The 26,061-nt window shown below is 48.6% G+C and overlaps 1 protein-coding gene across 1 annotated transcript in view; it reads right to left on the bottom strand.

Annotated features, from left to right (window-relative positions):
- Positions 1-25,472, bottom strand: part of SLC13A4 (solute carrier family 13 member 4) — a 42,885-nt gene extending 17,413 nt beyond the window's left edge. The window contains exons 1-5 of the mRNA XM_020874035.2: positions 24,675-25,472; positions 18,474-18,602; positions 4,752-4,888; positions 2,709-2,881; positions 2,190-2,244 (exon numbers count right to left, since the gene is read on the bottom strand). Coding sequence (XP_020729694.2) covers positions 2,190-2,244; positions 2,709-2,881; positions 4,752-4,888; positions 18,474-18,602; positions 24,675-24,989 — 809 coding nt within the window. The 5' untranslated portion in view covers positions 24,990-25,472. The remainder of the gene's footprint in view (positions 1-2,189; positions 2,245-2,708; positions 2,882-4,751; positions 4,889-18,473; positions 18,603-24,674) is intronic.
- Positions 25,473-26,061: the final 589 nt, after the last annotated feature.

The raw sequence follows: 26,061 nt of genomic DNA, 5'->3' as shown, positions 1-26,061 counted from the left end.
TGGCTGACCATCTAGAAGGAGAAACGTGAAATGCTTCTCTAAGGAGAACAGGAGCAGGGAGGGCCAGGGCCACGGGTGGTGAGAAGCACAGGACAGCAAGAAGGTGGGGGCGAGTTTCTCAGCAGCAGCTGCACCCCCCAGGGTGGGAGTCACCGCGGGTGCCGAGTCCCTCCCACCCCGGCCGCCCTCCAGCTCTGCCTTGGGGAGAGAGGAAGGTGGGGATTTAACACCAGCCTTACCGACTCCCACTCAGCACTAAAGGCATGCTTCTGGTCTGTCTGAGCTCTGAGGACAGTGGGTCCCGTGAGCTCAGCCACTGGGAAAGCCAGTGAGGTGCTGGACCCATGCAGGGCCCACCTCCAGGCTCTATCGGGAGTTGATGGAGCTCAGGGGAAAGCGTTCATTGGAGGGAGTTGTCAGCCTGGGGGGAGTATTGTGATATTTCCCTGTCCTCCTTCCCAAATCAGTGAGGAGGCTGGTGAGGAACCCCTCAGACTGCCATCCTGTCTGGCAGTCTGGCAACCCCCTCCCTGAATCCCCCTGCTCCACTGCTGCTGAGAGAATCCAGGGACACCCTGAGCTTCGGCTTTGGAGTTTGGGACGTGTTTTCATCTGGAAAAGAAACAAGGGCAAGAGGCCAGTGGGCTCTGCCCAGGAGGCCAGAGTGAGGGGGAACAGACCCCCCTGCTCCAGGAGCAGCTAGAGCTTTCGGTGTCCAGTGGTTCTTGTTGGCGGGGGTGGGGTGGGGGGGGGAGGCCCCCAGGGAAGGTGGCTAGGCCACTGCTCAGCATGAAAATGCTCCACCAAAGAGGCAGAGGCAACCCCAGACGGAAGGGCTTGGGGAGTGAGCCAAGAGAACACAGAACCAAGGTGGCCAAGTAATTCTCCAAGAGCACCTCATGACACTGGGCTCTGCGCAGAGGTGGCCTCCAGGGGACACTCTGAAGGCGCTGAAGGGAAATGCCCGATGTGGGAAAGGGTAGGGACCTGAGTCCCCGGGCACTGACCGCACTCTCCAATACTTCCAGCCAAGGCCCTCTGTGCCCCTGTATCTTTCCTGCTCCCTACAGCCGCTGTCCTGACCCTGGAGAAGTCAGAAGTAGCAGAGAGGGTTGGTGAGGGGAGGGGAAGGCAGAGGAAGACTGAGAGAAAAAGCCAGCTGTCTCCCCCACTCACGGTCACCTCTCATCCTGCAGACCTGGGCTGACGAGGGGTTGAATGTGAGCACGAGAGAGTGTGGGGAGAAGCTTCAAATGAGAGAGTGAAGTTTTGACACGAGTCTGGACTAGATGGTGGAATATCTGAAAATGAGACTGGTCTAATATCTGGAAGGAGCTGTGGGATTTGCCTGAGACATCATCAAGGGTGGGGAGGCAAGGCCAGTGTATTATGATCGGAGACAGTGGTGGGAGGAGGGGCCCCCTGCATCTGTTTCTCCAGATAGTGCTGGTCTCACTCACTGTGGGTCCCCCCCCCCCTTTTTTTATGAAAATAACAAATTGCACAACGGAGCTGTAGTACAGATCCAACTTTTAAAATGTCCTATTCATCAGTCTTCCTTGAAGACCACATATTGATATCAGATGTTCAAAAGAAATCAGCTGTTCATGAATCTGCCTCACATGAGTGTTTTAGACCAGATTTCTCCTGTTCTAAAAAAGCTTGTTTTCATCGTCCTGTGGCTCTCTCACCAACTGTCCTGTTATCCCCTACGTGCCACTTAATTTTTCCTTGCCACATCTAACAAGACCAAATCTTGTGAGACCAAAATCTTACCAAAACTAGTAAGACCATATCTTATACCTATGAAATACTTTGTGGTCCTCTAAGAGGCTCCAGCAATATCCAATATGCAAGATGTTTTTCATCAATAGATTTTTAAAATATTCTCCCAAGATGGACATCAATTTAGATGAAATTCTGCTTGGGAAATGTATGTACAGTCTGTATATCCTGTCAGGTTCAGCGTAGCCTTTCCCCCTCTTCCCTCAGCCCTGCAGTACCCAGTTTTGAAGGGAGTGGCCCTCAGGATCTTGGGCAGTGTCCCCCCGGGCAGAGAGGAAATCGGGGCGGGGGTAAGGTGGTGGTGTGGTGAGCTGTGAGTGTGGCCCACCCAGCTGAAAGGGCGGTTCCTGGGGGGACTCTTCCCTGACCTCTGGGATGGACCTGGGGGGGGCAGTCATACTCACTCTTCATTGACGAAGATGAGTTCCAGGGGAGGTTGCCTGTTGCTTACGTCGAGGTCTACAGCAGCAAAGGAAAGCAGAAAGTTAGACTTGGAGTCCGGACTTGATCCTAAAGGGCCGGGGCTCGGGGCTGGGGCTGGACTAGGGGGACCCAGGGGCATGCAGGCTCCCGCTGGGCCTGGTGCCTGGCAACGCCCCTTCGCTCCGCTCTGAGGGCGTGGTGGGACTCAGGGACACAGAAAAAAGCCTGGGGTCCTGGGCTAATCCTTGAGCGTCTGGGGGCAGGGAGCAGCAGAGGCTGCTGGAAGCGGGGCAAGAAGGAACAGCTGGGAATGGGGGTCACAGGGAACCTCTGGATGAGCAGGGCTGGAGGTTAGGGGATAAAGGGCAGGGGAGGGGGGCGTCAGAAGACGAGGGGAGGGAAGCCGGGGCGGGGGGCGGTGGGAGCAGGTGCCGAGCTGGGCGGTGTCACTGGAGGAGGGGTGGAGGAGCAAGGGGGAGATGAACTCCAGCAAACTGTACTGATGGGCTCGGCCTCTTCGGCGCTGGAGGTGCCGGCCACGAGCTGCTCCTCCTCGGCACTGACCAGCTCCTGCAGCACGGCCTCCACGATGGGCATGACCATGGCAGTGGTGGACGTGTTGGAGAGCCACATGGACAGCAGCGTGGTGCAGCACATGAAGCAGAGCAGCAGCCTGGAAGGCAGGGAGGGGTTCGGGGTGGGGGGCATGCCCACCTCCGACCTCACGGGGCTCCCTCCGGGCCTCCTACCAACCCACCGGTGCGGGTGTTTATCCAGAATATTGGGGTTTTATGTCATACTTGGTACTCCCAGGGCTTGGCACAGAGTCAACATTAAAGATGTGAAGATGTGTTGAATGAATGAAGCACACTTCATGGGCTAGTGTGGCCTTGGCATTCCCCCCTACCCCCCACCAAAATAAGCCCTTACTTAAGCAAAGAGCTTTGGTCATAGGGTCACAGGGCACGGACTTAACTGATTCCTCATTTCTCTGTGGAGAGAGCTTGGTGACGTTAGCTTGGTGATGATGTGTGTTTCTTTGTGTGGGTATAAAGGAATTCTTTTTTGGCCCTTGCAGCCAGCAAACATCTGAATACCTTCATATTCCTTGCCTTGCAGCCATGTCACCATAGTTATTAGCGACCGAATAGAGATGAATGGATGGAGCTCATGGTTCCGCCCACTACTTGTTCCACTACTAACATGTTGAAAGCTTAGCCCTCAAAGGCCCCAGTGTTCAATTTCACTGTGTGCACTTTTTCAAGCTGGTGTCTTAAAGAGTTGAGGGTTGGAGAAAGGCTAACAAAGATAACATTCAAGTTCTCCTTGACTTTGAAAACATGCACTGTGTGTACAGATATAGTTCTCATTTCCATAAGAGAAGTCAACATAAAAACTTCCCATGTGGATCACCTTAGGTGGGATCACCGACTGTGCAGTTTGGGGCCAGCATGTCTGTCCTATGGATCAAGACTGGGTAGGTGCCAGAGCCCCAATGGAGCCTCTGTTTAGGCTGATGGCGACAAGAGTTTGTCTGATTTGGGCCCTCACCAGCAAACAGAGTGCCTCACAGGGGTGGAAGGTGCGGTGAACAGAGATGAGTGGAAACACAATGGGATAAAAATTCTCGAAGATGGTATTCACGGGTTTTAAAGAGCTGCAGAGTCCGAATATCATGTGGGGAAGTGCCAAACTGTGTCCAGCAGGTCGAGTGTGGGGTACAATATTAGGTTATTATTGAGTGAGGGGGTGTTACTGAGAATACCCCCCCTTTAATGCTGTGAATTAAAGCTGTGGTTAAGTGAGAGACGGGACCATCTTTTGAATTATAACCTGTATTCATCTAATGACTAATGTTGAAAATGAATACCATATTATTTATGTATGCTCTGTTGGATTCCCAAAGGAGCCAGGAAAAAGGGTTGCAAGAAAGTTGTAAGCTAGAAGGAGGTGAGGAAAGCATTCCAAAGGGAAGGGCAGGGTTATTATTCAACAGTGGGAGTGAGTTCACACAACACCATCAATTCTGACCTCCTACACATGCCCAAGTACCCCTCCTGACAGCAAAGAGAGAAGAGGAGACAGCTGAGGGGCTGCAGATCGGGTCAGGTGCCACGTCTGACAGGCCTGTGGTCTGAACCAGTGACAACACGAACTTGGGGAGTGGATGGCAGGAAACTGCCACGCCTCCTTAAATGACAGAGGACAAGACACCACTGCTTCATCCAGCCTGTTACCTGATACACCGGAAAGAAGGCTGGGCAACAGCTTACGTTGGTCCATCTTGTTTTATTGAACGAGCCGCTTAGATGTTGTAACCTGCTGCACCAGGAGTCTAGGTTACTCGGGTTATTTATTTGTGACAATAAAGGACACTAACGTCTCCGTTCCAAGGTCACAGTCCCTCTCCCTGGAGGGAGAGGAGGGAGCCTCAAGGCCCTGGTGTCCTCCCATCCCTTTTGGTAGAAAACCTCAGGTGGACATCCCCCTGACTGTCCAGGGGGTCCAGTGGGAGCTGGGGAGGCGCGCTCAGTGTGACTCACATGCCCGGCTTGGCTCCAGCCATCAGGACCATGCGCAGAGCAATGCGCTTGTGCAGGTTCCACTTCTCCACGGCCGCCGCCACGCAGATGACGCCCACCAGCAGCAGCGTGGTATTCTTGAAGTACTCGCCCGCCACCTGCGGAGGCCAGGGTGGGTCACCCCGGCCCGACCCGGCGCCCAGCCCCCATCCGGCTAAACTCACTGTCAACCAAGAAGCAGGGAGACGAGGTTTATTTAAATAGCTAGCTATGGTGTATACTACATATATGGGCTTCCCTGCTGGCTCAGTGGTAAAGAATCCACCGGGCAATTCAGGAGACCGGGGTTTGATCCTCAGGGTCGGGTAGAACCCCTGGAGGGGGAAATGACAACCCACTCCAATAGTTCTAGCCTGGAGAATTCCATGGACAGAGGAGCCTGGTGGGCTGCAGTCTATGGGTCACAAAAGAGTCAGACGTAACTTAGCAGCTAAATAACAGTATTACACATACATATTCTACTTTGGGTGGGTGCTGTGCTAGCTTTGTTGTTCAGTTGCCAAGTCATGTCCAACTCTTTGCAACCCCATGGACCGCAGCACGCCAGGCTTCCCTGTCCTTTGCTATCTCCTGGACTTTGCTCAAATTCATGCCCATTGAATCAGTGATACTATCTAACCATCTCATCCTCTGGCATCCTCTTCTCCTTTTGCCTTCAATCTTTCCCAGCATCAGGGTCTTTTCCAGTGAGTTGGCTAAGCACATTACAAAGATTATTTCATTTAATCCTGCCAATAACTCTATAGGGTAGTCTTCTCCACTTTTTAAGAGATATAAAAAACACCCATTATGAATATGATTTCAAAAAATAAACATTAACAATTTTATCTTGTGAGTGAAGTGAAAGTCGCTCAGTCATGTCCGACTCTTTACGACCAAATGAACTATACAGTCCATGGAATTCTCCAGGCCAGAACACTGGAGTGGGTAGACTTTCCCTTCTCCAGGGGATCTTCCCAACCCAGGGATTGAACCCAGGTCTCCCTCATTGCAGGTGGATTCTTTGCCAGCTGAACCACAAGGGAAGCCCAAGAATTCTAGAGTGGGTAGCCTCTCCCTTCTCCAGCAGATCTTCCTGACCCAGGAATCGAACTGGGGTCTCCTGCAATGCAGGCAGATTCTTTACCAACTGAGCTATGTCCTTAAAAATTATGAAAATAACCCTGGATCTGTCCACTAATCTTATTTTCTTTAGTTTTTTATAAAACTATGTTCATTTTCTTATTAGAAAAACACCTGTTCACTATGGAAAACTTTAAAATATAGAAAATTTAAATATAAAATTACCCTCAATCTTACTACTGTTAATACTGTGGTATATTTTCTTCAATTTTTAAAGTCTATATAGATACATAATTGGATTTATATAGTATGTGCTGGCTTTTATTCTCTGTTTTTTCATTTGACATTGTACTTTGATCATTTTGAGACTTAAATTTATTGGAAAAATCCATGCTCCTGGCAGCATGAAGTGCTATAGAATTTACTTAGCCATTTTCCTTTTGTTGAATATTTAAGTTGATTTCTTTCTTTCTTTGCTACAATGGAACAAAGCATAATTTTCTGCTTAAATCATTAAGCTTATATGAATGTGATTATTTCCTTAAGATAGAGTTCTTGAAGGTGTCTTTATAACTTGCCAAATAATTACAAAGTTCCAAAGGGTCCCAAAATGATAATAGTGCAAGGAATAGCCTACACTGTATCCATTTTTGTTTGTTTCTGAACCATTTGAAGGTTACATACATTTTGGACATTTTTCTCTAAATATTTCAGTGTTTATTTCCTAAGATTAGGGGTTTTATCTCAAACAACCATAGTACCAGTTGCCAGCTTCTCCTTGCATTTTAATAATGAGAAAACTGAGACCGAGTCCTGTTCAAAGATGTTTCCTATGTTTGGGGTCCAGGACCATCTCTTCATTGATCCCCTCCCTTAGAATATTCTCTTCTTATCTCCACTTTGATGAGACTTCAAAGCCAGTTCAGGCCTGGTACCCCCCAGAAAACCTTCTGTGTGCCTCTAGCCTCTGGCACCAGAACATTCCTTGTGGGTCCTATTAACTCTACACACATCACAGAGCACATAGGGCAATGCTTAAGTTGTTGCCTCATGCTTGTACTGTTTATCTTTTTATGTGTGCCTCTCTTATCTCTTCGGAGAAGGCAATGGTAACCCACTCCAGTCCTCTTGCCTGGAAAATCCCATGGACGGAGGAGCCTGGTAGGCTGCAGTCCATGGGGTCGCTAAGAGTTGGACACGACTGAGCAACTTCACTTTCACTTTTCCCTTTCATGCATTGGAGAAGGAAATGGCAACCCACTCCAGTGTCCTTGGCTGGAGAATCCCAGGGACGGGGGAGCCTGGTGGGCTGCCATCTATGGGGTCACACAGAGTCAGGCACGACTGAAGCGACTTAGCAGCAGCAGCTCTTGTCTGTTAACTGAATTCTAGGCTGCAAAAGGCCAAAGAGCATGTTTCTATATCTCTTAACACCTAATAGGATAAATTGCAAAAGTAGACGCTCAATAAATACTCGTCACATACAAGAGAGTTGTTCCCAACAATGGGACCATGATATAAACTGAGAGGAAAAGATGCAGAAAAGTTGAACTCCTAACTTAGAAACCCTCTTAAAGTAAGAAAACAATAACATTTCTGATTGCAAGAAAAATCAAAATTGAACAGGGAAGGAAATGCAAATATAGTAAATTCTGTGATGTTTAAAGTAGATGGAATTTATATAACCATAGTGTTGAAATTTGATTATTGAATTATATGCCTGTACTGAGAGATGCAGGAGAACTGGGTGATGTAAGAGTACAAAACCCTCATCGACTATAATCAGAAGACAACTGATAATGTCTAAAAGTGATAACAATTAATATGTGTGTATTAAGTCGCTTCAGTCATGTCCAATTCTTTGAGACCCTATGGACTATAGCTCGCCAGGCTCCTCTGTCCATAGATTCTCCAGGAAAGAATGCTGGAGAGGGTTGCCATGCCTTCCTCCAGGGGATCTTCCTGACCCAGGGATCGAACCCACCTTTTTTACGTCTCCTGCTTTGGTAGGCAGGTTCTTTACCATTAGCGCCACCTGGGAAGCCACAATTAATATAGGAATATCATAAAGGATGTGGCACTTAATACCAGAAGAAGCAGTTAGCAAAGTTAAGTTATTAGCTCTGGGTTGGGGGAGGTAGGTGGAAGAGACAGCTGTTTTTTAAATTATGATCTTTTTCAATATTATTTGATTTTTTAACCCTGCTAGGAGCACTTTGGTAAGATAAGAGCTGCGCCAGAAGGCAACCTGCTCCATTTCCCTCTTCTCTCTTGTTCCTCCACGGAGATTTCCTTGTGTCTGACTGATGAGTTCTGTGCTGCAGAAGGACCATCTTTCCTCTCTGACCATTTGCTGGAAGAAAAGCCCTGTGCTTCTGGTTAACCTGGTCCTCGGCCTGGACCCCAGCCCTGGTGGACACTGTCACTAATTCTCCTGGAGGACAGAGAAGCTCTGCTGGGTTTGTGACTCCGGAGGAGAATGCCCTCCGGAAGGGACAGGCAGGGCTTGGACCCCGACGGTGGATGGAGGTGCTGCCTCCTCCCGGGAGGTGGAAGCACTGCTGGGAAGGCTAGGGCTGGCTGAACTGGACCTTCCTCACTGTCCGCTCATGGTCCCAGGCAGCTGAGAGGCAGCTTGGTGGTGGAATCAGTGTTTCCCTTTCCTCTGTTGATCAAGGAGGGAGACCTGGGCGACGGTCCCCCACTGGCCCCATGACTCCTGGCCCTCTGTGAAGCTTCTAAAGACTCAGTGCTACCAAGGTTACTTTCCCAGGGGACTGACTGAGCATTATGGTTTTCTGCCTCTTTGGCACAAACCCTAATGGAACTCCAGTTTGTGATGGCCTTTCAGGAGGCTCAGAGCCTGCACAATGGGTGGGGCTACTTTCTCTGGGTTCATCTCAAAGGGAAGCAGAAAGGAACCAACCTGTGTAGAGTGCCTTCTGCATACCAGGAATGTTGCATTTTGCATTTGCTTTCTCATTTAAGGTGAGGAAACAGACCCAGAGAGGTTTGGGAAAAGGTTCCAGGGTCCCCGATGTGAGGGTTAGAGTAGAGATATCAATCCAGGTCCCTCTGAATCTAAAGCTACCATGCGACATGCCATTCATGGTAGCCAACTAGAAACCATTCATCTAATTCAACCCCAGGGGAAATTCTTGGTCCCCCCCCAGACAGCATGGGCCAGCCCACATTCCTTATCTTTATTCACAATCACAGTCCTGATGCTAACCCCAAATACCTGGGCCTGGTCCAATGGAAGCCCCAGGCTCAACTTTAGTGGGATAGCTGTTAGTTGTTTAGAAAACACTGTGCTGTTTTCTTATTTGGTGTTTGGTGGGTTCACATGTCCTCCCTCCCCCTTGTGAATGAGACCTCGTTGGTGATGTAGCCTGGGTGTGGTCTGCGATCACAGATAGTACCATTAAGTGAGGAAGAGCAAGGGCTCTGGAGCCAGCCAGGACTTGGCTGTGTGACCCTGGGCAAATGATTCAACCTCTCTGGGCTTCATTTCTCTCATCTAAAAAAGTAAATGAGGACTATATGACTCCCAGTCTTTTGTAAAGCTGTTGTGAGGATTAAATGACACGTGCAAACCAGCTAGCCTGGCCCGCCACCCTGCCAGCTGGGGCTCCTGGTGGTTCTCCTGTCAGTCAGTGGTCCTACCACCCAGGTCTATGGCCATTCGCCCCGGAGAATGCTGAGGCACAGCAGATAAAACCCTGTCCAGTGGTGGTGTCAGTTAGGTTTCTAACCCACTGATTTTTCTTTGACAATGAAACCTTGGTTATTCAGAACCCCTCTGGGAGTTCCAGGATTCTTAAGGATCCTTTTAATTATTTTCTAAAATGTGTTGCATCCTCACATTTGCCATGAGCCTTCCTTTCCCCACTATCTAATTTTCAAGACTAATATTCTATGAGTTGGGAAACTAGATAATGGAAATCGTTAGAACTATTTGCAAAGAAAAATTAGATTCTAAGACGAGAGCTCCTCCCGTGGCTAGAGTGCGTGGATTCTGTGACATTTATGTTGGCAGGGTTATTGCCTTTACTGCTTTTCTGCTCTGTGGTTTTTCTCCATGTGCCAGACCCTGGGCTTGGAGAGCAGAGGTATTTCCGGATAGTGTTTAAGAAGAGATGGGCTCAGAGGGACGGCTTTGAAAAGGTGGAGCAGAGGATAGCAAGCTCAGGCTCTGGAGTTAAGATGACCTGGGTTCAAATGCCTGCTCCCACAGATGCTCTTGGACCAAACATTGAACCCAGATACCCTCGTCACTCTGTGCAGTGATACACAACACATTGAATCCATCATACTGTGTGCCTCAAGTAAAATGATGCAGGACAGGCTTGGCATATAGGAAGTCCTCAGAAAAAGCCCATTACTATTGTTAAATGAAGTAAAAAAGATGAAATGCTTCAAGATGAGATTCAGGGTCACGAATCAGGTATGCCAGCATGACCACATAGAGAAAGAAATGAAATAAGAAGGAGCAAGGTGGACCTCAAAGAAAAAGATGCTTCCAAACTTTCTTAAGTGAAGGGTGAGGATATCTCTATAGAGTTTTCTAACGCAGGCTGGACTAAGAGGCACAAAGATGTTAAGTGCTGAGCAATGTAATCTATTAATGAACTAGTTCATTGTTAGTGAATTGCTGGTGACATCTCTTAGTGATTAGCTTTTAAAAACATCACCCTCTTTGGCCGTGGGATTATTTATTGCTCTCTAGATATGTCAGGTTTTGTTTTTACAAAGTTGTTGCTGTTGTTTTTTAATAGGAAGAGGGCAGTTGTGGCTTTAATCCTAGAAGTCTGAGGAGAATAGAAATCTGGATATTGATCTTGGTTCAGTGCTTTTCTCACTAAGAACATCATCAAGGGCATCGTCAGGGAGAAAGACAGAGATGGACCAACCAATCATTCATGAAGATGACCTGGGCACTCTGATGGGCACTTTCTCACTCAGAAAGCTTTTAACATCCTCATAACTCCCCATGAGGTAAGTACATCAATTGTTCTGATTTTCCAGGTGAGTAAAATGGTTACAGTTTAGAGAAGTTACACGGGGAAAGAAAAGAATGTTGCCCATTCCAGTTCTATAAGGATCAAGCCCTTAGCTCCTGCAGTCATGCACCCTGAGGGGAATGCAGGATGGAGAAAAACAGGAAGCCTCTACACTTTGGGTATGAGCCCTAAATAGTTAAGATGCATATCTAAGGAATCATTTCAATGGCTCCAGATTCCAATATCTTCTCATAAATAGGAAAGCACTAAGATCATTAACTGGAGATGTCTGTTGTGATTAGCAGTAGTCTTCTGATGTTTGACTACATGTTTTTTTCCCAGAAAAATAAATTCATATATTTCCTGGCTCCTGCCTCAGCTCTTTGGAGCAGCTCCTCAGTAACCCAGGCTGTCTCCCAGGCCATAGGCCTCAGTAAGGTACCCAAATAAAACTTAACTTGCAACTTTTATTTCAGTCAACACACAATTTGCTCAAGACTAGTTAGTGACAAAACTGGATTCAAACTCAGATCTACCTTACTCCCAGCTTGGATCCTGCCCCTTGCTATGTTGCCGCTGCCCCTGCTCGTGGTGGTGACAGCCGGAGACTGGCCGGATGTGTGGATCTGACTGTGTCCTGACACGGTCATGGGTGGCATTGCAAGGGTACTGTCAGCACCCTGCTGTTGGGTGCACACACCCAGGCTCTCCTTGCAGGTCAGCTGGGGGTGAGCCTTGTCACATGGCGGGAAGGTGGCAGTCCCTCAGAAGGTTGGTGGTGGTCACTGGAGATGGGCCTATATTGAGGCTCTTTTGGTTCATCTGAACTATTTGCAGTGAGTCCAGGATGGGATCCTGGGCAGGCTTCCCCTCAGTGCTGAGCTAAGCCCATCAGAGTTGGAGCCTTCCCGACACCATTCCAATCAACTCCTTGGCAAAGAAGTTATGTCCACTGTGGCTGCCTCTCTGCCCTTCCCTGGGGGCAAGAATGCTGATTCTACTGGTTAAGTCTGTGCAGGCTAAGACACCCTCCTAACCACCTGTCTGTATTCCCTGAGGACAGAGGTTTTCAAACCACTCACTGCGCCCTGGAACCTCAGGGGCTGCTGTGGGAACAGGGTGGCCACAAGGGGTTGCAGCGGGAAGGGCCCAGGCAGCCAGGGCTCTGAGCCCCCATGACCAACCAGAGTAGGACTTCCTCTTCCATCAGTTTCATATATTGATTCTCCTAAGATTTAGTTTCAAAAAAAGCTTTTGTTGCTTAAAAAACATGCTTGGCAAACCCTACCCTAGAGAAGGCTAAAGCAGAGAGACCCAGATGGGTGCTGACCTGGCCCAAAGTCAGCCCAGCTCCTGCAGAGCGTAGAAGTGCTGACTTACCAGGTGCCCCAGTTTCTGCTCTTCATGTGGAAACACTGGTTTGGCCTCAAAGGGCTGCAAGATCTGTAGGTTCCTGAGTATTGGGCCCCTCCTGTGGCCTGGGCACGGGCTCAGCTCTGGGCTGTGTCCGGATGGCTGTGGGTGATGGACAGCCTGGATTCAGGTGGGTGGCTGGGCACAGATGCCCAGTCTGTGTCCTCAGGGGCTAGTATGTGTGGGACGGGGGTTGAGGGGGCGGGGGTGTCAGCCTCCATGGTAAGCGGAGGCCAGAAAGGCAGAGTAGAGAGTGGCATATGAAATGCCCCCAGATTTAAACAAACAGTCAAGGTCTGGGCACCGGTCAGGAATCCGTGGGTCAGAAAGATCAGAAGCCAATAGGGAAGCAGATTTCAGGATATCAGACTCCAGCATCACTTGGTTGTAGAGGCTGCTTTGTTTTTACAGCTGGAGCTGCCTTGACTCTTCTCTGGCCCCGGCAGGAGCTAGACTCTAAGTGGGAGTTGCTAGAGGCCTGCAGTGTAGGCCGCTGAGACAGCAGAGGGCGTGTGTGAGTGTGCGTGTGTGAGTGTGTGTGTGCGAGTGTGTGTGTGTGAGTGTGTGCGTGTGAGTGTGCTGCGTGCATGTGTGCATGAGTGTGTGCGTGTGTATGAGTGCGAGTGTGTGCGTGTGCATGTGCGTGCAAGTGTGTGTGCGCACGTGCACGCGCGTGCACGTGAGTGTGTGCGTGTGAGTGTGTGCGCGTGGGTGAGTGTGTGTGTGCATGTGCACGCATGTGTGAGTGTGTGCACGCGTGTGTGAATGTGAGTATGTGCGTGCATGCGTGTGTGTGAGTGTGTGCGTGAGTGCGTGTGTGTGTGAGTGTGTGCGCGTGGGTGAGTGTGTGCGTGTGTGAGTGTGTGTGCGTGTGCGTGTGAGTGTGTGTGAGTGTGTGTGTGTGTGTGTGCGTGCACACATGTGTTTGGTGGGTAGAGAGCAGGTGTAATCACTACCAGAAATAGTTCCTGACCCTGGGCACCCCTGAGACTCTTTCCAAGCCTCAGTATTCAAACCATGCCATTTAGTTCCCCAGAGCACCCCTGGGCCCCCGCCCCGATGCCGTTCTCCTATAAACAGTGACTCTCAGCTCACTTGATTGACACAGGTACTGTTCCCGGCTACTGTAATACATTAGAAGGGCTTAGAGGACCTTCAAGGCAGATACAATGATAGTAATGAGAGTCACAATGCAAGCAAAACAAAGACACGCCTAAAAAGAAATCAAATACAGAACTGAGCTCTGCGCACCAGCAGAGGGGAGCAGTGACTGGGTGCTTACAAGCTTGATAGAATCCTAAAGTCAAAGGGCCCTTAGAGCCCAGGCCCTCCCCCAAGGAATGCAGTCTACCTCTAATGTCCCTGACTCAGTCATCAGACTTGTGCTTCTGGGGACAGGAACAGCAGGACCACATGGGGTCCTCTTTCAGAGTCTTCCCTCCCAAAGAGGGGAATCTCCCTGATGGTGCTTTGCCTCTGGTTCTGGTTTGGCCCCTCTAAGACTGGTGTGTTGAGCTGCACAAGCCAGAAATCATGCCCCTCTTGAGGCCTCCCTTCCTCATGTGACTCAGCTTCTAGATTTTAGACATCTCGTCTACCCACCTCTGAATGAGCACCTTATCCAGAATTTACTGCCCTGGACAGTGAACATAATAGTCACTTTATAGAGGATTAAAAGATAGGCTCCTCTGACCACAGGATTTCCCAGGCAAGAATACTGAAGTGGGTTGCCATTTCCCTCCTCCATGGTTCTTCCTGACCCAGGATCAAACCAGGGTCTCCTGGATTGCAAGTGGATTCTTTACCAACTGAGCCACCAGGGAAACCCATTAAAAGATATAGTGCATGTAAAGGACCTCTGCATTTTGGCAGCTACCTTGGCTGTAAAGCTTACACCAAATCTGTACTCAGCTGAAAGCCAAGGGTCTTTTTCACACAAACTGCTAACATTCATCCTTATTAAACTTCATTTTGCCAGTCCCAGTCCATTGCCTCTTCCTGGCAGCATTGACTCTGTCACTGTATATTAGCTGGTCCATCCAGCTTTGAGTCATCTGAAATCCCAGTAATATGCCTTTCATATTTTCATTTGTGTTCTCTCTCCAGCATGATGCCAACATGTTAAGAAAGATCCTTTAGGTTCAGCTATTTAACCACTACGCAAGCTACTCAACTGTCCTATTATCCAGCCCACATGGGCTCCTCTGAGAAATTTTTATCCCTGGAAATACTGAAGGTGCCAAAGAAAAAGTTAATTACTCCTGTTTTAAAAGACCAGGGAAATTGTAAAGCCTTATGGAAAGACCTCCATCAAAAAGCAGTCAGTATAAATTTTGGTCACTTGATAGGGTAAATTTCATTTATCTAGAACATTCTCTCACAGGAAATTGTGTAAATCCTCTGCAATGCCAATAATAGTAGCATTCTGCATAGTCTTCTGTGTTACTCCATGTGGTTTATACTTTCTCTCTACTAGAACCGAAACTTCTCAAGGTCAGGAGTCATTTCTATCTCTTTTCAGCACCTGAGTTCGGCTAAGAGATGACAATCTAAGCTTTGCAGTGAACTCTTAACCTGCAGGCTCACAATCCATCACTATAAAACTTAGCCACTTATATGTACTTATCCAGCCCCAGTGGGAAACCCAAAGCATTAGCTATGAGATTCAAGAGGGCAAAAATAGATTTCTTTTTCATTTTTGTCACCTGCAAGGTATCTGTAACATCCCACAGTGCACACAGTAATACAGCACTCAGAAATAAATATTTTTCTGAATGTTGACTGAATAACTTGAGAGACAGAAGCCACAGATTCAGGGTCACACTGATCCTATTCGCACACTTTCCTTCACATGGAGAGTACAATACTGACACATACCATCAAGAACACTGCAGTTGAGAAACATTGACTGAGGCTGGTGTGAGAGTGGACTGTATGTAAAAGACACTGTAAATCCTAGAAGGGGTGAAGCTGGGTGGAGAGATGATATGTCTACAGCAAGTTTTTAATCTGATGTTCTCCTGTACCATTTAAGGGACAGATAGTACAATGAACCTACTTGCAGGGCAGGAATAGAGACACATATAGAGAATGGACATGTGGACACAGTGAGGGAAGAGAGTGTAGCATTAACATATATACACTACCATGTATAAAGCAGATAGCTAGTGGGAAGCTACTGTCAACCACAGGGGCGCGGCGCTCTGCAACAAATTAGAGGGGTAGGAGGGAGGTTCAATGGGGAGAGGATATATATATTTATATGTTGTTATTTGTATCCATTGCTGTTGTTTATAGTGGAAACTAACACAACATTGTGAAGCAATTATACTCCAACTAAAAAAATCAAAGGACAAAGATATCAGAGCGGTCCCAAAGGAAGGCACCAACACATTTAGTATTGGAAAGTTTATGGAAAGGCTTCATCCAACAGGGTAACTGCGTAGGATTTTTAAAGCTTAAAGGATTGGAGAGAACTTTCCAAGGTAGAAGAGTGGCCTGAGTCCTGGCAAGGGGCTGGGAAAGCACAGGTGGGTTTAGGGGGTGACAAATGGATGCTGTATCTGAAGAAGGGGATTCCTGTAGACACCCCGCCCCCCACCTTATTTTTCCCAGAAAGCTAAAGCACGTGCTGGTATAGGAGATAAGTCAATGGCTGAGGAAGAGATATGTTCTCTGTCTTGCAAAGTCAACAGGCTTACACACGGCTATCACCCATGTCCTCTACCTGATCGGCATTTCCTTTAAACTGAGTTTAAAAGGCTAGCTAAACAGATTATTTTTGGCCTAAACTGCCTGGAGCCCAGCTGTTAAATATCATCACCAACCACAGCCACTTTATCAGGCCGATGGGGTAGAATTTTTCACCTCAAATGATAAAATTGGCTCCCTGGCTCTTCTGGTGTTTTCCACCTCTAGCTGCAGCAGTAACAATCCCTAATCTCTCCCCAGACAGTCTTCTTTTTCTCCTTACAAAGTGCGGTTGCCTTTGAAAGCAACTGCCTCCCTAGACTCCTTATGGGTTGAGCCTTCCTAACGGTGCAGATGGGTAGACCCTAGGATGAACTGTTGCCTAGCAACATCCCTAGTGCGTGGAGGGGCTGACTGGCCCACCAGTCTGTAGGATTACGCTGCAGGAAGCCCTTGGGGAAATAGAGACATCATCTACTTTAAGGTTGAAGCATGCTGTTGGCTTTTGGGCTGCCTGTAGTGAAATACAAAGATATTAGTTTTTTAATGAATAGTTAGCTCACTTTGAAAATGTTACTTAAGTTTCAATTCTTTCTATAACTTTTTTTCTCTGCTCTCTACTTTAACCTTCTGACTCATTGGCTTTTTTTTTTTTTTTTTTTTGATGCATTGGCTTTTTGCTGTCACAATTTTAAAGATAAACCTGCCAGACAAGTTCATACTTTTCTCTTAATAAAGGTAATATTGATGCTTGTTCTTTTAGGCATGCATACAGACCCGAGCTATCTGTTCTCTTTCCACAAAGGAAGGGGGACAATTGGAGAGACTACCTAGTACTTCAGGTCCCAGGCGAGTTTTATGTGGGTCCCAGGATACTGATATTAGACCCATTTCAGGAATAAAAGCACTGCTGAGCGTTTGGGGGATCGTATCCTTTTTGGAGAGTTTGGAGAGTTTTTATGACTACTAAATGCCAACCAACCAACAAATTAATGTACTAGCCACCTCTAAACCAAAATGTTGCAAATCAAAAAAAGCCAAACAAACCCTGGCCAGTTGAGTCCATCCAGTAGAAGGACATGTTAATTCGTAGTCATGTACAGCGATTAATTAGTTGCTCTGTTGTGTCTGATTTTTTGTGACCCCATGTCCTGAAGTCCACCAGGCTCCTCTGTCCATGGAAATTTTCAGGCAAGAATACTAGAGTGGGTCGCCATTCCCTTCTCCAGGGGATCTTCCTGACCCAGGGATTGAACCTAGGTCTCCTGCAGGATCTGACTAACTACAATTAGAGGGGAGCCTAATTTTATCTTTAGACTTTCACAAAAAGTTCTGTTATCCATGGTTAAGGCATCCTATGGACCCAGGTTCATTATTCCTTCCTCACATCACAGAGTGATGTTCTTAGTATTAACTCACAATGAAGCTATGTAATACTTAAGGGAGTGTTTTTCTGATGGTACAGTAAGCAAGTGCATAGACTGAAATCTAATAGGTATGAGTTTGAATCCAATTCTGCTGTTTCCTACTATGTGATCTTAACTCTGAACATCTTTCCTCATTCTGTAGAATGGAAATAGTAAAGTCTACCTGGTAGAGCTCTTGGGAGTATTAACTAATACAGTACTTCTGGGGTTGTACCTGAGTCTTAGTGGGCATTCAAACAATAGGTCCCTTTCCTCTTTTCTTCTGAGCCTATGTCCTTAACTAACCTCTACATTCAATCTTCTTCAGAAACCCTAAGCAGAGACCAGGTGCTATAATGAGATAATCCAAATGGAACCAGGTGTTAATAAATGAGGACCGTTCTTCATCTTGCTCTTGGTGTCCGGCTGTGATTTTCTTCATTCCTATTTGTCGGAGGCTTAACTGTTTGCCCTGAAATTTGGCACCACTCTGGGCCTCCTGTTGACAATTTCTATCTGAGCTTTAAGAATGCCAGAGACAGTGAACAGAGGGCAGAGTCTAGGTAGACAGCAGTCAAAGCAAGAATATGCAGTAATCCTGAGTTGGGGAAGAAGAGAGAGGTTTTTTAGAGGAAGTGAATGAAGACATTGTCAGGCCTCAGGGAAATATGGTAAGTTTCTCTGTCAGCAAGCATTTATTGAGCCCCTGCTTCATAGAGGCTCAACTTTATCATGAGATTCCAAAGACCCCGAGACCTGACTCCTCCTTTGAGTGTTTCGAGTCTACAGGGACAATCGAAAGACAGAGAAAGGAGTGGGGAGCAATTTGGTTGAAGGTGCCAATCACATGGTTCCTAAAGGTTTTCAGGTTGAAGGAGCATTTGGATCCAAAAGGCTTCCTGAAAGTGGCAGTTTGAGGGAGATGCAGGTCATGGGTTGAAGGAAAGGAGCACGGGGTCCAGAATAGCAGGTTCAGAGGCTTAGTGCTAACGGGTTGGTCCAGGGTTGAAAGAAGCCCCTCCTCAATGCTCTGTGAATCTCCCTTCACCTCCAGCCCTCTCTCACTGGCCCGGCAGGGACCAGGCAGGGGCCGCCACCAGTGGTCTAACCTCGCTGGATCGCAGGACTCCGAAGAACGGGTAGAGGAAGGCAGGCACCAGGGCTGCAGCTCCAAGAGGCACCGCCTCGGACACCCAGTAGACGGCGGTCACGATCAACACATAAGCACATGAGGCCTCCTGGAAGGGGAGGAAAGTGGGTGGTTAGAGACAGCATTGCACCGAGAATCCAAAAGAGAGCCGGGGCAGCAGTCACACAGACTTCAACACGGGCGCTGGAACACAGGCCTGGGGGTGGGTGCAGAGCTGGACTTGGCGGAGGATTGCTGGATTGTTGTTGTTTAGTCACTAAGTCATGTCCGATTATTTGGGAGATTATTTGTGACCCCACGGACTGTAGCCCGCCAGGCCCTCTGTCCATGAGATTTCCCAGGCAAGAATACTGGAGAGGGTTGCATTTTTTTCCTCCAGAGGATCTTTTCGACTCACGCATCGAACACGCATCTTCTGCTCTGTCACGTGGATTCTTTACCACTGAGCCACCAGGGAAGCCGTTTGGTGTGTATGTGCCATCACATTTTGGTGGGTGAAGGTATGACTGCTCCTTGGGGAGACTGACGTCTGGCACGTGGTTTGCATGGGTTTGCGACAGGGAGGGACTGGACAGTCATGCTATCATAGCTCTACTGGTCCCTGAAACAGCAGGGTAGGGACAGAAATTAACTGCAGTGTCCAGATAGATCCAAGATCGTATATCATAAAGGCATATCGTATGTCATAAAGGAGTTCATACAGAATATTTTGGTGTCAAGTTGATCAGATGCTAGAAGTTCTTGGGGCAGCTGAAGGCAGAGGTTGATTTGTGTAACTGGTTCACATGTGAACTCTGGGCCATTTGAAGCTGGATCACTCCTTGCTGGGGGTGAGGGCGGGAGTGGGGAGCTGTCCTGCGCCTTGTGAACCATTTAGCAGCATCCTTGGCCTCCACCCACAAGATGTCAGTAGTACCTCCCCGGTTATGACAACCAAAATGTGTGCTCAGTAGCCCCCCAGGCTCCTCTGTCCATGGGACCCTCCAGGCAAGAACACTGGAGTGGGTTGCCAGGCCCTCCTCCAGGGGGTCTTCCCGACCCAGGATCGAACCTGGGTCTCCTGCACTGCAGGTGGATTCTTTCCTGCTGAGCCACCAGGGAAACCTAAAAATGTCTCTAGACATTCCAGATGTCCCTTGACAGTGGGAGGCAGCGGGGGATTGTCCTTGTTGAGAACCAGTGCCCTAACCAGTCTGGGACTTTATTCTGCGTGCCTGATACACATGGAAACATCCTCTGACAAAGGGAATAAGACTGTTCTCTGCCTGGAAGGGAGGACCTGGAAATTTACCAGTGTTTTTCCGAGCCTACCCCCTTTGTTATTTTGAACAGCCTTGGGGTGCACAGAATAAATAAGTATAATAAGCTTATCAAAAATTAGTGCTCTAGTGATGCTGGTTGCCAGGAATGGTGCTGATTAATGGTGGTGGGAAAGGTCTTTGTCTAAAGGCCTTAACCATGGACTCTGGAGGGCCCTGAGTAGAAGATCCAAGCTGGCTGTGTATTCCTCTGTTTATACCTAGTTCTAAACCATCTGGTTTCAGGTCTGACCTCCCCTGAGGCTGGCTGGCGATCAAGGAACCTGACAAACCTTGTTCTGTTTATCTCTCCCTTGGGTTCAGAACAAGTGTCCTCAGACTCTTACACAAAAGTTACAAAAGGTCGCTGTGATCAATGAGGGGCGTCAGGGGAGATTAACCCAGCCTGGCTGGATGGGACCTTGCTCCCTCCTGATATGCATGGATTAGAGGGCTGGGGTTTGAGAAATGGGAACTGGGCCCAGCAATTGTTGACTGGGGCTCCCACTGAGGTTTCCTCTGGGGCCAGAAGATCAGAGAGAAGTTAAAATGTTTGGAAATGCTGATAAGACAACAGAACTAATACTGGTGGGGGCGGGGGAAGGAAAGGCTCCCTTTGGAAAAGAATGCAATTTAGAGACATGCTCCCTTTATTGCAGAAATAAAAATACCTAAAGGAGTTCAAAGCTCTTCAGCCCACCTGAGCTCATTCATTCTCATTTCCTTTCTGGGAAAGAAACGGAATGGTAGGTGTTGGTTCTAGTTGATGAAAAGGAGATAGAACATCTTTCTCTCTCTGAGAAGCCCTTATTCCTTCTGAAGAAACTTCAGTCCTTATGGCTTCATCATTACAGGTCCAGGAATGAAGCAGGGGTGGGGTGGGGGACGCAGAGAGAGAGAGCACGCGAGAGTGCCATTTCCTTCCACCATGCACCATTTTGGTTTGAATTAGGAGAATTTTGATAAGCCAAGGTAAACTTTTTGATTGTAACTATGGTTAGGAATTAGAACAGGTTACTGGAGGAAGTGACCAAGCTACCTTCACTCAGCAGTATTAAGAACAGGATAAACTGCCATCTTTTTTTCTTTTCAGCTGTGTCATATGGCACGTGGGATCTTACTTCCCAACCAGAGATCAAATACATGCCCCCTGCATTGGACTCAAGGAGTCTTAATCACTGGACCACAAGGGAAGTTTCTCCTGCCATCAATTTTTAAAAATAGCTTTTTGTTTTTATTTTCTATGTATTTTTATATTCACACTCATGAGCATTTTCTCTTTTTGCACTCAGTCACTCAGTTGTGTCCGACTCTTTGTGACCCTATGGACTGCAGCCCACCAGGCTCCTCCGTCCATGGGATTCTCCAGGCAAGAATCCTGGAGTTGCCACATCCTCCTCCAGGGGATCTTTTGGACCCAGGGATTGAACCCAAGTCTCCTGCATTGGCAGGCAGGTTCTTTACCACTAGTGCCACCTGGGAAGCCCTCCTGCCATCATTTTTATCTGAACTTTCCTTAGAGTTTTCTAACTTTCATTAGAAGAATGGGTAAGGGACCACCTTCAGATTACCTTTCCATCTATTTCACACTCATTTCACTCATGGAATTCACATAAATTTCCTTTTGCTTCTTCTCAACCATTTCAAAATTCAGCAAGAAAGCCTATATGCGATAACCCAGAACACTCTGTGTGTCCCTGCATCTGGCCTGGGGCCCGGCAGTTACTCAGTCTGTGTTGGGTGAACTAACTGGGCTCCTCTGCTGGCTAGCAGGTCTCTCTTATCTGCTGGAGAAAACATTCTGGAAGCCCTCAGCCCCTTATCACTGCCCCTGGTCAGCAAGTATGTATTGGTACGTGTTCAGGCAGTGCCTTTAAGAGATAGTGTCAGTTCTTCATGGCTCCTGTTTACAAACAAAGGAGTGAGTTTAAAAGTGGCATCTCCCCACAGCAGATGCTTCCAACTGGTGTTTGCATCTGCTCCTTTCCCCACAGTCTGACCACCTCGATGAAACCCCACTGGAAGAAGCTTGAGGTCTGGTTATTTGGTGTCATAAATGATTGCAAGGGCTTTTGAGAATTTAGTCTGAGAGCTGGGTATAACTTTTATCCCACTGGGATGCTGAAGCTGGGCTTAGTTATGGACGCCACCCCCTGGGCCCCTGCTTCCTCTTCTGTCATACGGGGGTCTGAGTCTGGGCCTCTGGCTTTAGAGAGCTGGGCAAGAAAAATGGGGAGGTTCTTCTAATCCTTCCCAAAATATAGCTGTGGCTTGTCCCTTGGAAGGACCATGAGAACTGCAGGCCAGGACCTTCTGCCTAGGTCGCTCCTCCCAGCTCCAGCCCAGAGCAAACAAGGCCATTTAGGAATCTTAAGGATTAAATATCAGAATGTAAGTGTGAGGCAAGGGGGATGAAGTGTCGGGAGCCAGTCTCTGCGGTGGCTTGTGCCAGCTGTGGGTGCCATGACCACATCCTCTATGATGTGCCTCCTCCTTGCAGAGAAAGGTAGAGTCTTACCGACACTGTGACCCATGGAGGAATTGCCGCTGCGGGCCATGCAGAGGCGAGTGGCAAGCAGGCTGCATCCACCCCTGAGGGCTTGGCCCACCCGGGTTCCACCTGGCGGTCCCGAGGGTTGTAGGTGGTCCGAATCATCTACCCTCCCCAGCCCCGTTAACACAGCCTGGGAAGCTCTGCTGTTATTTGATCCCTTAGTCGTGTCTGACTCTTTGCGACCCCATGGACTGTAGCCCACCAGTCTCCTCTGTCCAGGCAACAATACTGGAGTGGGTTGCCATTCCCTTCTCCAGCAGATCTTCCTGGACCAGGGTTCAAACTCGTGTCTCCTGCATTGGCAGGCGGATTCTTTACCAATGGACCACCAGAGAAGCCCATTTTCTTAAGGTACTGATTCTCAGCTGGGGGTGATTTTGGCCCCCAGGGGATGTTGGGTAATATCTGGAAGCATCTCTGGCCGTCACAATGGCGGGGGCTGCATTGGCACCTGCCGGGTCACGACCATGAATGCTGCTGAACGTCCTACAGAGCACAGCATGGTCCTCCCCTCGTGACAGAGAATTTTCTCTCCCCTCCACCCCCCACCGAATGTCACCAGTGTGGCTGTCCCTTCCCTAAGGTGAAACTCAGTTGGACAGGAGGGGATAAGTCAGTGAAGGGCTTAAATCAAGTGCCTCTTGATCTTAGTGAGTCCACCTTTAAAAACCTATTCAAAAATTATGTATAGACCCCAATAGAGCAGAGGCTCACCTTTCTTTCCTTTTCTCGTCTCTTTTCTCCCCCCACAACATCCCTCTTCTGACAAAATTTATGGATGATTTTGTCTACTTCAATAATTTGTTTTTCTATTCTTTTTCTTCTCATGGGTCCTGCCCACTAGGCATTGTTAGCTGAGAAGCTCAAAGACTGGCTCCCAGAATGAAATGGCAACCCCTCTCTGCGCTCATGGTACCCAGAGACAGAGCTGATTTAGGAGACTTGTGGGGGGAGGGGGTGCCTGAAGCTGCCATGGAGGAGTGGGTGCCACTTGGCTGGCATTCCTTAAATCCATCTGACATTGAGTAAAACAAAGCAACAACATGGACAGAAATGAAAATCACCCTGTTGGGGACAAAGCCAAAGGCAGACTAGTCTATCGGCCAGGAAAACTGTCAGCACCAATCACTGTCTGCTAATCCCAGCCCGGCTTTCATCAGCGGCTCCCTGGCACTCTGAGGTATTTGTTCTACTGAAGATTTAAACTAGCTTGTTTTTAAGAAACAGTCCTAATCCCCTCTAACTTTATAATTACTTTTGGTTACTAAGTTACTCAGGGAGCTGAATGGAAAGACAGCCCTTCGCCTCCCACAAACATGATTAACCTTTCTTGGCTTACTTTCCCTAAAGTCTCAAGGGTAGTGCCAGCTGGGGGAAGGGGTAAAGACACTGGGGGGAGGAGAAGGACAAGGAGGAAGAGAGGGAACAGAAGGAGGGGAGAGGAGGAGGGGAGAAGGAGGAGGGGAGGGGAGGAGAGGAGGGGGAGGAGGGGAGAGGAGGAGGGGAGAAGGAGGAGGGATGGGGAGGAGAGGAGGGGGAGGAGGAGAAAAGGAGCCAGAGGAAAGAAAGAAAGGGAGGCTCTGGGTCTTCGGCTCACACCAACCTGGACAAAAAAAATTTGGTCACTGTCTAGAGTTGGGGGCTCTTACTCTTTTTTTTTTTTTTAATCAAGTCATTTGTTGTCTCTCCTTCCACCGCTCAGAGAAGGAAACAGAGAGGATACAGATAATCAAAGGGCCATATGCATGGGGCCAGGGCAGGCAGCCAAGTTCCACTTACAACTTAAAGTTCAGGAGGAACTTATTAAGAGTTTCCAATCGTGGTTATCAGAACCCACCGAGGGTCACCCACGGACCCTGGCTTGATGGACAAGAGCCCGGCCGGGCAGTGCTCCCCAGCATATCCCAGTCCCCTCGCTCCCCGCCCCCTCCTCTATGGGGAGGTCTTCCTGCATGTCCAGTCACTCTCCCATGTCACGGTCACATGTTGACTCCTGGCAAACACCGCTGTCCAGAGCGTCCTCATCGGTGTCCACCTGGCCCACAGACCGGCCACTCCAACCACTGACCCACTCCCCTTCTTATCTCCCTCCCAGTTGGGGGCCGTAGGGCTGGGGGGACTGGGGGTTGAAAATGGCAGTTTTGGGGCAGAAAGCATGTGAGCCTCCTCCAGGAAAGCATGTCCACTTCTTGACACTGACAGAAGAGCAAGCTGAACTCTGTACTGAGCGCCCCTCTTCCCTCCAGCGACCTCCTCTCTGACCTCCCAGCTGACTCACTGGCCCCGGGAGGGGATGGCCGGTACTCACGCTGCTGGGGTGGAGCATGGGCAGGGGCAGCAGCAGGAGCGGCACGAGGATGGCGAGCAGCAGCTTCCTGGCTCCGAGAAGTCCCTTCAGCAAGCCCATCCTGGACCTCCGCCCCTCGGAGCCCGCGCTGGCCAAGTGCTGTGCTACTTGGCGACGCTCGCCTCCGTCCGGAAAGACTTCTCCAACCTTTCTCGGCTTCCAAGAGTCCTCTTTTGTTTTATGGGCAGAACAGGAAGGCAGGTAGAGCCCCTGTCTACACCAAAAGCCGGGCTCCTCGCCTCCAGTTTTAGGTGGGATTGGTGAGCATAGCCTCATGCCCAGCAAAACGGAAGCGGGAAAGCATGACCCACGTGGACATAGTGGCTTGCTCCCTTTGCTAGATCAGTAATGGAGTTACTTTATTCTACAGCTCAGCAAAAGCCCCCTTAATTGATCAAGAGTACACCTCTTATGCAGCTGTCTGGCCTCGAAGAAGTCATTTAAAAGCTTCAAAAAAATACCAGATGCCAAGAGTCTGTGGCGCCCTCCATCATTCTTCCTCTCTCTGATGGCCTGCTTTGAGCAGTACTATCTTCACTTCCTACCTGAACCGGCTGTGCCCCCTCCCCTTAAAAAGTCTAGTCGTCCCTACCCCACTTCCCTTAAAACAAACCCCCGAGGTTCTCAGCAGAGCATGCAGACTTCAGATAGGGCTGGTCTCTTCTCCCAGGACCTGGCACCTCAACTCTGTTCAGACTTCTTTCCTTCTAATTGGTTTCCCATTATAAATGTGCTTTGAGCCTGGGCCTCCAGAGCAGGCAGAAGGGAAAAAAAAAAAAAAAAAAAAGTCCCCAAGACATTCCTTTTTTTTGTCACGGGACAAAATCCTGCTGGAGGCCCACCTTAACACTCCTTCACCTATGGGAAGCGGGACAGAGGCGGTAGCCACGCCCATTCCTCGCAGCCAATCAGCACGTTGGAAAGAATGAGTCAGTATCTCTTCCAAAGGTGGTTCGGGATTGGTCCCAGCAGGGGCCTGCTGAATTCGCAGAACCCAAGAAACTTGCAAAGCTTATTTTTGTTCCTCAAACATCTTAGGGGCCGGAGTGATGACCATCACTGTAAACATAATCCCACCTCCCCACACACTGCTTTAACGATGCAAAGCATAAGACACTGAGCTTTCTCTTTGAGGGCCACTTGCTGACCTAGTCCTCAGGAATATATGTCTGGTAGCAGGGAGAAAATGAAACATGAACCCTGGAGAAATTTGCCCCAGAGGATACAACATCAAGAGGCATCTCTGGTGGCTCAGTGGTAAAGAATGTGCCTGAAACGGAGGAGATGCAGGAAACGCAAGTTTGATCCCTGGGTCGGGAAGATCCCCTGGAGGAGGGTATAGCAACCC

This window comes from Odocoileus virginianus, chromosome 1, assembly GCF_023699985.2.
Source record: "Odocoileus virginianus isolate 20LAN1187 ecotype Illinois chromosome 1, Ovbor_1.2, whole genome shotgun sequence".
In the NCBI taxonomy this organism is placed as follows: Eukaryota; Metazoa; Chordata; class Mammalia; order Artiodactyla; family Cervidae; genus Odocoileus; species Odocoileus virginianus.
This window is presented reverse-complemented; position numbering and strand designations above follow the sequence as displayed.